This window comes from Etheostoma cragini, chromosome 23, assembly GCF_013103735.1.
Source record: "Etheostoma cragini isolate CJK2018 chromosome 23, CSU_Ecrag_1.0, whole genome shotgun sequence".
NCBI classification, from domain to species: Eukaryota; Metazoa; Chordata; class Actinopteri; order Perciformes; family Percidae; genus Etheostoma; species Etheostoma cragini.
The window spans coordinates 5,043,776-5,057,612 of NC_048429.1; the positions used below are offsets into that span (position 1 = coordinate 5,043,776).

The window sequence follows — 13,837 nt, forward strand, 5'->3', positions numbered from 1 at the left end:
CAACGGGCCGGCATCCCACACAGGGAAATGAGTGTTTACAGTCTGAATGACTATTTAGCATGACCACATTCCTTCCCTAACTTTAACCAAGTAGTTTTAGTCGCAAGCTTTATCTTGCACAACACAGAGCCCAAAGATGCCCCCTAGTGGTTGTTTGTGCACTAAACTGAATTATAAAAGCAAATTAACTCACGTGCCCCCCGCTTGTACCGTGATAATGATGCTGCACAGGGCTGTTACTGTTCATGTGGCAGAGTGACAAAAGAAAAGAGAGAGACGACTATACAGTGCCATCCCTTAGTGTACAAATAAATCCATCTTTTTAGTGATCATTCCCTCCATGACGCACAACCCAAATAAAATGGCAGGAGCGTCTAGCAGCTGAGTATACCTGTGAAGCACCTCTAAACCAAAGTTAAATTATAGAAAGACCCAGAAAGGGACAAAGTGCATCAAGTTCAGAAGGTTGACGAGGAGTTGAATGTGGGCATCAGAGCGCTCTTTGTTATAGGCACAAGCAGAGAATGGCATTGTGGGATTGCTTTGTAAAAAGCTCTTTTCTTGTGCCAGCCTTCCATCGCTCCTTTTACCATCAGACTCTCTCTCTTCGAACCCATGGCCATTAATGAGCAAACTGCCTTGTACAGGAATACAATAGCCCACTAGTTCCCGTTTCCTCGACACCCTGCAGGGAAAAACATCCCTGCAGCTGTCCCTGCAGTGTAACCACAAGTGTTTTAGTAGTTCATCTTGTGGTCAGTCAAAGTCATGGCCTTGAACAAGCACTGATATAGGTCCTCCATGAAGTTAATTCTATGAATTACTTTCCTGTGTTTGAGCTGAAGAGGTGGATTGTACATGCGGGTTCCATTTGCCCTCACTCCGTGCTGGGCACTGCTCCCCCCCGACAGCAAGAGTACTTGAAGCAGCCGCTCTGTGGACCTTCACAGACACCCAATACTAAAAGCACTTTTCTTTCAGCCAGGCAATCGGAGATGCCATTTGAAAAGCCTCCCGTCTCGCTAACTGCACTCCACTGTTTCCACAGCCCCCTTAACGCAGACCTTTCCTGTGGGGGGGGTCAGACTGGCATAGTTTGAAGCAGAGCTCATGATGGCAATGATCTTCACAGTTTTAGAGGCGTAGCTTAACTCCTTGACCGACTAGAGGTCAGAGCAGCACACTCAAATTAATCTGCAGTCATTTTGATAGATTAAATAGAGTGTTCATAAACACAAAAAAAAAAATCTGTGCCGTGTCCCTGTGTGTAACAAGCATTGTGTGTGTGTTTAAAAAAAGAAAAAAAGAAATGAAAAACTTTGAAAACATTTAATTTACCAATAATTTCTAAAACTGATATTTTGCCTGCATTTGTTTTAATGTCATTTTACACTGTATCTTTGAATTTTTTTTAAATGTTGGATTAGCAAAATAAGACATCCATCCATCCATCTTCACCCGCTTATCCGGTCGCGGGGGCAGCAGCTCCAGCAGGGGACCGCAAACTTCCCTTTCCCGAGACACATCAACCAGCTCCGACTGGGGGATCCCGAGGCGTTCTCAGGCCAGGTTGGAGATATAATCCCTCCACCTAGTCCTGGGTCTTCCCCGAGGCCTCCTCCCAGCTGGACGCGCCTGGAACACCTCCCTAGGGAGGCGCCCAGGAGACATCCTTACCAGGTGCCCAAACCACCTCAACTGGCTCCTTTCGACACGAAGGAGCAGCGGCTCTACTCCGAGCTCCTCTTGGATGATTGAGCTTCTCACCCTATCTCTAAGGGAGACGCCAGCCACCCTCCTGAGGAAACCCATTTCGGCTGCTTGTACCCTGGGTACAATCGGCACAATAAGACATTTGATGATATTGTGATTTGCATTTTTCATTGTTTTATAGATCAAATTGTTTAATCTAGCAAATAATCTGCAGGTTATTCAGTTATGAAAATAATTGTTGCCCTACTTTGAACGGTGTCTTGAAGTCAGCCTTTCATATGTTGTCATGCAAACTAGTTTTTTCAAGTATACGCTGTTCTTTAAACTAAGAAGTTCAGTATCTTGCCCAAGAAACACAAAACAAACAAACGGTTTCTGGGACATTCTGTCCCTTTTTATCATCTGTGCGAGTCAGAAAGGTAGCGGCTGTCTGTGTACAGGGTTCTCCAATCTGAGACAAAACGTGTCGGAAAATTTACCGTAGCTACGGAAGTCTGCCAGAGTGTGTCATACAGAAGCGATTAATGGCTGCACCTTCAGTGGTGACCTCCATTTCCTGACATGCATCGTTTAAATTAGTCGAATAATAGGATGTGAGCTGGATCACTTATAAAAAGGAGGGGGGGGGGGGGGGATTGTTTTTCCATAAGGATACTAAATTAACAATGACTAAAATTCCTCCAGCTGTCGATAATTAGGCTGTAGCACAAAGGAAGTGAGCAGTCATTAAGTTTCAGATACTAGCCAGGTTTCCCTTTTTCCATGTGCAGAACTGATAAGGCTGCATAGTAAAGAATGAAGTAACAAGGCTAGGGAGAAGACAGAAATGCGTGATGAAGGACAAACATAGCTAATCCCTGGGGCTGTCACCATTTTATCCATTTCATCTCTGTTTCTTATTTAATCAATCCCAGGGTCTAGTGCAGCATCCCAGAGATATAATAACAGATTTATCTAGCCGGCTAACAAAAGTCCCAAAACCTTCAGTCTGAGATGGAAACAACACCAATTTTATAGTACATAGCTTTAAAACCTTGCTTATGCTTTGGGATGCTCCTGGATGCTAATAAAACTTATTAAAGTCAGGGGAAAAAGGTATACTAAAGCACTCAATATGCCCGAGGGACCAAGTCTTTTGGTTTTCTTGAGTTAAGCACTGTCTAGAGTTATATTTTACAAGTGGTCCACTTGGATACAATGCCGGCTATCTATTAAAGTCTTTAAACCCTGAATCTCAGAGCGTAAGCGCTTTAGGAGTGATCAGCAGCTCATCACAGCAAACTAATGAAAACAGAGGGTTTTCTTTATGTCTGTTTCTTGGCTATCTGTGCACAACTCAATTAAAAAAAAAAATCAATATGAGTAACAAGGTTTCTGGGCTCGGCATTCTGTATGCTGGTGGCATCACATTCCAGTCTATCGGACAGTGACTTCATGCCAAGCCAAGGAGACCCATTACTCTCCAAGAGAAAACTGACAGAAATACGACTTGAGCTCATGATGGGTGCTGCAGGCTTGTGTGTCCTCTAAATACAAGGACATAAACTGGGATTACAGGTGATTCTTGAGTATGATGCCAAGACATCCAGTGCTGGTTAAATATTCTTAAAACTGTCCCCTGTACAATTAAAAAAATATTATCCTTCTAAAAGATGGGTCATCAGATCACATCTTAGTGCCATAAATATCCTGAGACATATGGATGTGGAATTAGAGAAAACTGGTTGGCAGACTCCACATGCTGTGGACGCACTTGGGTGTGTTTTAACAGTCCCCTGAAGAACCAAGTATTCATATCTCCTCCCTGTAATGACTTTACCTACGACATTTAATGTGCCAATTTGTTTCATAAACTTGGTTAATTTGCGGCCTAATTATAAGCAGACGCATTGGTTCCCCATTGCCCCTCTCTCAGGAGAGGAGTTGCAGGGTTATTGGTTCCCTCTTATCTGCTTGCCTGCCGCATGCCAACAGACCACAGATGAGCAGCAAAGCCTCACAATGTGCCAGTTTGGCAGCCGTTGTCTCTTAACAGGACTCAGCACAGCAAAACAGTCACCTTGCTTGCTCAGTTACCTAAAGGTTGCTCTTTTAACAGAGCTTGCGTAAATCACTCTGCCACACACTATTTATCTGTAGGGTTAAGATTATAAAGCCTGAAATAGTACGGCAGGGAAGCATGTTAAGAATGGCCTGCTGCTCTTGCTTCAGGATGGAGAGGTAGATGCTTCATGCATGGACAGCTGGTACTAACACTCAGGCAGCTCCACAAGTGAAAGGCTGCACCTCAACACAGAATCTGTCTGTTGCAAACATCCTCTGTCAAGCCACTTAGAGGGCTGTCGAGAATTTTCTTCTAAACGCTTGTTTAGCAGCAGCAACTGTAGAGAACGTAGGAAATCAAGTGAAGTGCAAGTGCTTGTTCATATGTACGTTACTGTGCATCCGTGTGTATATTCACTACTATTGATATCTGGGCAGTTCCAAGGATGGGCATGATTAAATCGTCAATCAATAATTGATCATTAAGAATTTTGATTCTTTCTTTCTTCTTTGGTTGCATTGCGTGGTGCGAGTCTTGAAGAAATGAATTGAAAGACGTTTTAAACTATTGGATCTGCCCAGAACCACTCTGGATCTGCCATAACCAACCGCTAACGTTAGGTTGCAACGTATTTCATGTGCAACAAGATGAGAGACAAGGCTTATATTTAGCATTAGCGTCGCTAGGGTTAGCCTCATAGCGTTAGCCAACTACTTCACTACTAACTGAGCGAGCTGGAAAATCAAAACATTTTATAAACCCCGTGAGGAGGGCCTCAACATCACGACCACCAACAAAACTCAGCAAAGATTGTTCTTGCTCTGGCCTTAACTGCAGGATATTCGACAGAGTTGCCACAACGGACCAAATGGCTTTGCTCGCATTTGGCTTCTCCGCCGCAGTTACAGAACTACAACTGTAGCGCACGACCTTAACGCCATCGTTCTCAGCCACTCCCTCTGTTCGTTGATTGGGTCGGTTTGAATTCGGCCGGAGAAAACGCAGAAGGTGTCTGACGGAAAAGGAAAATTGAGTGGAGGTACGTAGCAGGGCGGAGCCAAGCTAGTTTTGAGTTACATTTTGACACAACCTGTCAGATCTAAGTCTTATGTTTTTGGTTAAGTGTTTATCATGTTTAACAGGATTCTTAATTTATTATTTTGAAACAAACAGGGGTCTCTGTTTAAGAACGCTAGCTCGCAGCTGCAAGTTCCGCTGCTTTAGAGCACTGCATCTATGTCTTCAAGTTTAGCTTAACTGAACATTCAGCATTTAAAAAAGAAAAAAGAAAAGTAAAATAATGAATTTTAATATAAAAAAATATCGTCTATCGTCGGGAACATTAAAGATCGACTAAGAAAATGTAATCAAATGCCCATCAGTGAACTGAAGCTAATGATTCCCAGATGGCCGAAGCATCGTGATCACCTTAACCGAAGTATTGGGGAAACCAAAAAAAAAAAAAAGAGCACATCCGTGTCAATGCTTCAGTCCTCGTTACATCCAAAATAGTTGGAAGTGCTTTGCTCATGCTTTGCTGCTTGGCCTGGTCCAGCTGACGCCATTGTCAGCGTATCGCCATCATAATTCACCCTCCTCATTATCACCAGGTACCTTCAATAAAAGATTGCGTACGGTGCAGTTGACCTTTTAGTACTCTTGATCAGACTCCTTATTTTGCTCTGTGATTCTATCTCTGCTAAAACTCAAAAGATTCTCCTGGGGTCATAAAGTTCACTTTACCATGGCAACAGCAGCTGTTGTACATAACAAGCAAACTTATAAGCACGCTTACAGCCGCAATGCCATTTGAACAGTCCTGGTTTTGAATGATGATTTGAATCAATGCATTAGTCTATTGGTTTAACAGGAGCACGTTCTCAACTGCTGGCTCTCTTGTTGCTGCATTTCCATATTAACTGACTACGGTGTTTCAAATTATTATAAGAACAGCACTAGCGATGCCTGTGTTGTCGAGGACAAGAATATTAAGCTATTACGATCTGTTATTTTCCACATGATCAAACTACAGTTAGTTGAATGTACCAAATTCAAATCTGATTCAAGCAGCTGATTTCTCTACAGTTGGTTGACAGGTGTGTAATAGACTTAGAAGAGTAGCTGGTTTTGGATGCATTTAATTCCCATTTCAACTTTATTGATATCCTTGACACTCTCCCAAATAATATTCCATAGGTTTACGTTATGGCCACAAGTTTTTATTATTTCCACCTTGTTTCTGAGACATGCGTTTTTTTCCCCCCCTCTTTGGTCAATTACTGTAAATACAATACCTGTTAGCTTTGGCCAATGTTGAGGCTAGTCAGAGGACTGAATCACAACTGCAGCAAATTCAAAAACAAGGGAACAAAACGACGCCATAGCTGCCGAATTCAACCAAAATAGACCTTGAATCCATTTAAGATTGCAGATTGTGTTATCAGTTTTGTAAAAACATTCATATTTGGCTTCCACTTGTCAATAGCAGCACAGAAAGTTAAGATTGGATAATCTCTACCAAAATGAACCTTGGTAGTGTACTTCTCCAATTGTACGGTTATGAACCTAACCTTGAGAGTATCTGGATTGTTTGTACGACAAACAGTCAAGAGTCCTGTTGGGTAAAAGCTTGTGAAAGCTTAAATATATTAAGTCATAACATTCAGCTCTTACCCTGCACACCATCATGTCGCTGACCCTCTGCTGCATGGACTGCCCGGCTTTGGGTCTGACCAGGAGGTAGAGTGCTTTAACCTCAGGGCAGGACCTCAGCAGCTTCTCCACCAGCACTTTGCCCATGAAGCCCGTGGCTCCTGTGATCAGCACGTTCTTTCCAGCGTAGTATTCCGGTATGGACGCCATGCTCCCACCAGTCAGAAAGTCTGTTCTGTCCGTCTGTCTGTCGTCTGCTCTCCTAGCCTGTTGAAGTCCCGGTCTTTAGACAGCTTCTGCGCACAAAAAAATAAAAAATAAATAAAAAAAAGGGAGGTCAGCCAGCCAAATAGTTTACATACTGTATTAGGAAGTACTTGTGAAGCTTGTGTGTGAATGCACGGTAAGGTCAAGTGATGAAAGTGAATGGGTTTTGTGCAAAGCCCCCCCAAAAAAACAAAAAAGGTAATATTGCCTTTAATGGCTCCTGTTTGATATATTTTGGAAGAAAAAAAAAAAATCACCTTTAAACACATTAAAAAAAAACGTAGACGTAACGTTTGGTGGTGCCATCTCTGTTCTGACCTTCAAATTGCCAAAAAAACATGCAACTAGTACGCCAATTAAAGTAATAGTCATACATGCAGATAGAGAGGGGCCATTTGAGCTCTGTGTGCGTGCGGAAAAAGGACATTTATGAGCTGCATGGATTAAAAAAAAATAGCTACAATGTAGCAGTGAAAAATGCACATCTCTCTTCCTCATTTCCTGTAATCTATCACCTGGAAAAAGGATTTTTTTTGTGGATATTCTGATGCCTTTATCAAAGTTTAAGATGATGCTGTTCAGACTGCTCGTTTTGTCTGACCCACACAAAACACAAAGATGGGCATTTTTTACTGACAAATGAATGGATTAGTTAAGAAAATTAGTAACGGGCATGGGAATAATTGTTGGTTCCAGCTCAAATTCAAAAAATGATTTCACACGTTTGACATTTCCATGGAGTTTTGTCTAATCAAAACAATTAATTTCAGTATTTTAGATGCCATACATTTACATCCATAATACATGAAACTATATTTTTAATATATCACCTCCTTTGTCAATTTGAAGCCACCAAAGGGAAAGATAACACCCCCCCTACTCCCTTAGTGGACACTGTGACATTACAGCTTTGTCTGACCTGTACAATCAGACAACCCAAACCTCAGCAGCTCAGGATAAACAATGGCAATCAGACTATGACAATATTCTGCAGGAATATCTTCTCCCAACGTTACAACAAGAACATTAAACTTGTTTTGGAATGTCATCTCCAGCCATCACTGTGCTTGTTTAATCTCACTCCACAAGGTCTTACTGTAGGTGTGTGTGTGTGTGTGTGTGTGTGTGTGTGTAAGTAAAGGGAAAACGTGATGACATTTACTTGGAGACCAATCCAAACCAAGATTAGCTGGAAACTTTACTGGTTAGCCACAACATTTACACAACAATCTGCAGCCATTGAAATGCAGTTTAAATCAAGAATGACTCAAACAATGACTCACACACCTGCTTCAGTCTGTTAAGACACACATTTACCCAAGCTAAAGAGACCCAAGATAAGGTGACCCAGAATTGACTCATTCTTTCATGACTTTTTTCCACACAGTTGTGCCTTCCTCACTATATGAAAACTTAATTGGATCAATTGCTGCTCTAATGGTGGTAGTCTAATGAATTGTTTGTGTATTTGGGCCAATTCAATACAGCAGTGGCAGGTTGCCAGGTCCCACAGGCTCCTGTAGATAGAGGCTGATGAGGCTTCTGCGACTTAGCGTCAGCCCCGACTCTTCTTCCAGTGTTCGTGAACTGTTCACTTAACATCTGGATGCAACAGTTGGCTCTTAACCAAGCAGATCTCATTTTCCTGTCAACTTGGAGACATTGCCTTCTGATTGGTCAAAATGTCTGGCACTATGAGTTCAACTGATGTATAATTAGCCTAAATTACAAAAGTTAATTTCAACTTAATGAGTAGTATTATGTGCAACAGGTTCTGAGATTGTTTAACATCTGAAGGACAGCAATATGTCCTTTAGCAAAACTACAGCTGCAAATTTTGCCATTATCATTTAATCTGCCAAATAATCCTTTAAGAAATGGTCAAAAATGTCTAGTGTCGGACAGTCCAATGTGACATTTTTTAATATTTAAAAATATGTCCATAGTACATAATGAGAGATGATGCTGTGTATTGTGAATGCATATTGGGGAAACCATACTATTGATTATCAAGAGTAACAAGCAACACATAATCTAACAATTTGGCTTTATACATACATGAAAATAACTTGTTTTATTTGATGGCTATAGTGTGCTGCCAAACATTTACTGCCAAAACTCCACAGAAACACAACAGCAGGCATTTATAGCTACTTGAGGAAATGAATGGGTGCATGGGAAGTTTATCCCATGCAAAAACACCAGCATATTTTTACAGAAGCAGCAAAACTAACATGCAACTGTTCAGCTCTAAAGACACAAGGATATGTACAGTATGTTTTAGTCAACTGCTGTTCATTTGGGTGTAACCATGACAATGATGCACCAATACATCATAAGCCTCTCAAAGACTAGACCAAACACATGAGCAGGGCACGCCCAGTCCCATCTGACATGTGCCAACCAGCCAATTAAGAAAAAAAAAAAAAAAAAAAAGGGCTGATGGGATGCCTAGTTGTACAATTGCACTTGGCAACAATAGCACAACATTTAGCCAACACTAACGCTCGATCAGCACTTTGAACAACTCAGTGGAGCTTGTGATTGAGTCCCCCCCCCCAGTCTGCTTTTTTCATTCTCTCTTCTGGGCAGCAGATTCCCGGCATGTCTGCCCAAAGATGGAAAACAAATCCTGAGCCAGCAATGTAGCCCAGATAACCAAAATCTTGTTTTCACTTGCTTTCCTTCAATTCTGACATCTGTGCTTACAATACAGGAAAAAAAGATTCATTCTTCCAACTTGCAGTGGAAAAGAAATGTCACAGAAACTAAGGCCTGGCTTTCAAGCTGAATGCAAAATCCATTGAGATTTGCATGTACAAAAATTCTGACAGATTAAAATAATCCGGATCTATAATTTACAGACAAGGTATTATCTGCAGATGTACTACTTCGGTCAAGGTCCTCTGCTGAGGCCCCTGACATTCCAGCTTTTTGCTTCAGAGACTCTGTGGATACAAGGACAGGAGCAGGGAGGCTGAAAGTCACATCAGATTAATGCCCGACAATGGAAATGTTCCTGCAGCTGGAAAACTGTTGGAATGGATGCCTACATGACTTAAATACATGCACAGATACACACTTCTGCATTCCTCTGACGTTAGACAGCCCCACCTCCAGCCTCTCCCTCTCCGTAAATTCAGATATTCCAACCACTAGAAGCCAACATTGAAGACATCCAGAAGTCCAGTTTCTGTCTCTATGGCTGGGTATTTTATAATTCCCTCAACTTGTCCTCGTCAATCTTACACCGTGAAAGCCAAGCAGAATAAAGCTCAACCGATGTGTGTCAGCATTAACCTTGTTGTGTTATCATTGATGAATAAAACAGAATCCTTTTAACAGCCTGTATAACTTGAAAGGAAAAGTGAAAGTACAGCGCAGCAAGGTCGAGCACAAAAACCTCCCGGGACCAGCTTTTTAGATTATGATGCCATCTTGGCAAAGTACCACGTCAGCGTCATGTCCAAAGTCAGTCGGGTTCATTTAAAAAATAAAAGTGTGGAGATACTCAAGGCATAAAAATACAGCTCAGCTGCTGCTCTCTGGCCTCATTTCATGTTTCCTTTTCTTGTGACTGAGGGTTTTTGTCTCCCCGGGAGGTCCCTGCTGTTTGACGGAGGCAGGTTGTTTTAAGCGGCAGCGCTGTAGTCTTTCCGCAGCCTCCAGCCTTTCCTCAAACAACCCCTGTATTAGTGGGTCAGCTGAGTGCTGCTGGAGACAGGCAAAAATGAAGCTCTACGGCTACACACTGGATGAGACCATTATAAATGGACAAAAGCCGACAGAGGTGGAGTGGAGGAGGTAGTGTGGGAAAAATGGGAACCAAAATGCAACCAATAATTGAGGTGGCAATAGTCAACTTGAATGTCATTGCCAAGCAAAACAAAAAGGAAAAGTCAGTCCTTTTCACTAAACTACAGTGCCAACATTGTGGAAAAGCCTGAAAAGCTGAGTTAAGTGTACGACAGCCGCATGCAGTCGTTTCTACATCACTGGGCAACATGGGGATCTCAAAGTCCAACTGGTAAACTCAAGCCAGGAGACAAGGGTTTAAGGGGCCAAACAGATTTATCCACGTTATCCAGGGTTCAAGGGTTCACTCCCAGAATGAAAACCACCACTAACAGACTGTTAGTAACAGTGTGCTGTTACAGGAGGAGTAGCGTGAGCAGCACCAGCGTCAGTGCTCAGTCTGCATCTACACAGGATGCATTCAGGCACAGTACTGAGTTGTAGGTGAACCCTGTATTGACCTGATGATTAACCACAGCTCCTTCGGTTGAGGAAATGAGCAAATCTGGGGTCAGATAATGACCTGATCATGAGATTACATTAAAATATATTTGCTCCTTGTACACAAAAAAAAAAAAAAAAAAAGTGTAGCTGTCAGTTTAGGCACAAAACTGTTATTACAAAAAGGCAGGTTTACAACAGTTATCACTAAACTATTATTTTGCTAAATAGAAACCAGTCACATACTACACTCCATGATAATGTATCACTAAAAAAACATCTTTCCCATCATCCTCCAATACGACACTCCCGTTACAGTTTGAGGTTGTGACATTGGCCTGTACGATACCCACCTAACTGCAGAATACTTAAGGGCTCTTATTCCAGATTGCATTACTGCACAAAACCAGCAGGTCTTCTCCTTCATTTCATTCCCCACCCCCCCGAAAGCAACTTAAGGCTAATTTCATTACAAATAATTGCATTAGCTGTGGGCTTTAAGGGTTTAAGCACGGTCTCATTAATTTAATTTCTTTATTTTTGTAAAACCATAAGCCAGTTTTGAATCTATACATTAGGTTGTTGCCCTTTATCAGGAATCTGTCCACTGGAGATTCAGTGTAAGCTTATGTTTCTGTGTTCGCATACTCGTGCATCGTCTAAATAATTACACCAGCTCTCTGTGAGTGACAGAGCCTCTCGGTGCTGTGGTGTCAGTTCACACCTGGCTCAGACCCAGACTGGCAATCGTACTCCCGAGGCCAAGAGGTCATGAACCTGCACTGTGGTCATCCAGGTTTCAATTGCACAGACCGCTTTCTTTTCTTCTTCCAAACAGAAGTGCAGAACAAAAACATGAGGGCTAGATGAGGTCAGCCAACATCAGAGACGGGCAGTAATGCTCAATCCCTGAACTTATGTAGGAAAAAAAAAAAACGAGAGTAGGGGAGGTTTCTCTGAAGCCTGCATTAGGGAACAGCTTTTTACTTGCAACCATAAACATCGTCAACACGTACAAACCTTCAGGACTAATGAATGAAGCCCAGTATTATAAAATGTCACTTTGTACACAGCGTAGAGGTTATAACCAAATCAAACATCTTATAACAAAACCACACTGTCTCCACTCACTGGCAGAGTGTTGGGATATAGAAGCAGCCTACAGCCGTTTATTCTGTGCATGACATCATCCTACAGAAATGCAAGCTTCAAAGACTTGGGAAGCAACTGTCCTGCCACTTTTCAAAAAATTGTTCTGTATTACCAGAAAAGTTCTGCATTATAACACTCTACTAAACCAAACAAATCTGATAAACTTGGTCTAATCTATAAATAGACTTAAACCAGTTTACCAACACAAAAGCTGCCTTTATTTACAGATTAATAACTACTAGTCAACTAGAGCTCAAACAATTAGTTGATTGACAGAAAAAACAATGTCCTGGTTACGACTGCTCAGAGATGAATGTTAACCGTTTCTCAGTCCTCTATGATAGTAAATTGAATATATAAAAAAAAAGTCTATTTGAAGAGGTTATTTTTGAATTATAGAAAGTTTGATTGGATTGAATTTTTCCATAATTGATATTTTAGAGACCGTAAATATAAGTAGGGAAAATAGGGAGATACCAACAATTTCACTAGTCAACATAAGATTTTCATTCTTTTCTTAATAAACGCCTTTTTTAAACCCTTCAATCCACAGGTAGAGTAGTTTATAACCCAATATGAAAGCTTTCCAAACTTTTCTTAATGTCTCCCCTGAAGGCTGTAAGGAGATATGCATTTGTAGATGCTGGGGGCAATGCATTTTGCAAGTCATTTAAATATCCATTTCCACAAAAACTGTTCCAATTAAAAAAAAAATAACTACTTGTTAAACAACATATGCCATCCACTGCAAGGCCACCAAGAGCTGTAAAGATGAATGTTAATTACACTCCGCCTGCCTTAAAGATCAGTGTCGGGCATGTACAGGAAACTTATCACAACATCAGTGGTCACTTATAAATGAAACATTGATTGGACAAGTTAAACCTGAGGAAGTGGTAACGTGAAGACTATTCTCATCAGAAGACGGTTTTGAATACAGAAACCACAACATCACCAGGCCACAAAAACGGATTTGACAAGACGCTGCGCGCTAAACCTCACTTTACTGGTCACTATAGAGCAAATCATATGGGGAGTTTATTATGCAAGAATTAATAAGTGGAATGTTTAAGGACACATACTTGGATGAGTTTCATTTTCAACCAGCATGCATTGGAGGTGTAGTTCTGCAATTCGTCAGCTGCAGAGAGCTCAGTGGCTTTCTGATGCATTTGAAGAATCCTTTAACACAGCGGCAGACTGACAATAGGGCTCATGCTTTCAGAAGCCTGAAACACTCACATGTAGACATGCAGTGATGATAGGAACAGGCCTTACTGGTGAGACGTATCAAGACCTTATCACCGAAACCGAGCCGTGCAAAGACACAGGTGCACGGTGACTTATCTTGCAGGCTCATCTTCCTAATGTGCAAAGAAGCATGCATCAGGATATCACCGAAGCTCAGCGACCGATTCCTCAAAGCTGCCTTTACTGCTCCATGAAACATGTTCACTCTGGGGGTGATCACTCAATATCAACTTTCAATGGAATCATCCCATTTAATGACTCAAAACTAAATTTGGATTTTCCTAATAATGTTGTCTACAGTTTCCTGGAGAAAAACTACGTAGTTTGGTACAGCGCTAATTAATTAGATACAAATTGACCCTTCCATTTAATTGGTACCAAATTGACATGTCTAGGAAACTTCCTGGGAAATTATTCAGAAATTGAGAATCCCTAAAATAAAGCATTGTTTCTTATATCATGAGTGCATGTTTTTCGGTTCTCTGGTGTATAATTTCCATTTGCCCAGTTCAGTTACAGTAC

General features: G+C 41.4%; 1 protein-coding gene across 1 annotated transcript in view; it reads right to left on the minus strand.

Moving 5' to 3' along the window:
- The window catches only part of si:dkey-97m3.1 (fatty acyl-CoA reductase 1), a 41,149-nt gene that overhangs the window by 19,126 nt on the left and 8,186 nt on the right, over positions 1-13,837 (minus strand). Inside the window, exon 2 of the mRNA XM_034864017.1 lies at positions 6,431-6,705. Within this exon, the coding sequence (XP_034719908.1) occupies positions 6,431-6,619 (189 nt within the window). The 5' untranslated portion in view covers positions 6,620-6,705. The remainder of the gene's footprint in view (positions 1-6,430; positions 6,706-13,837) is intronic.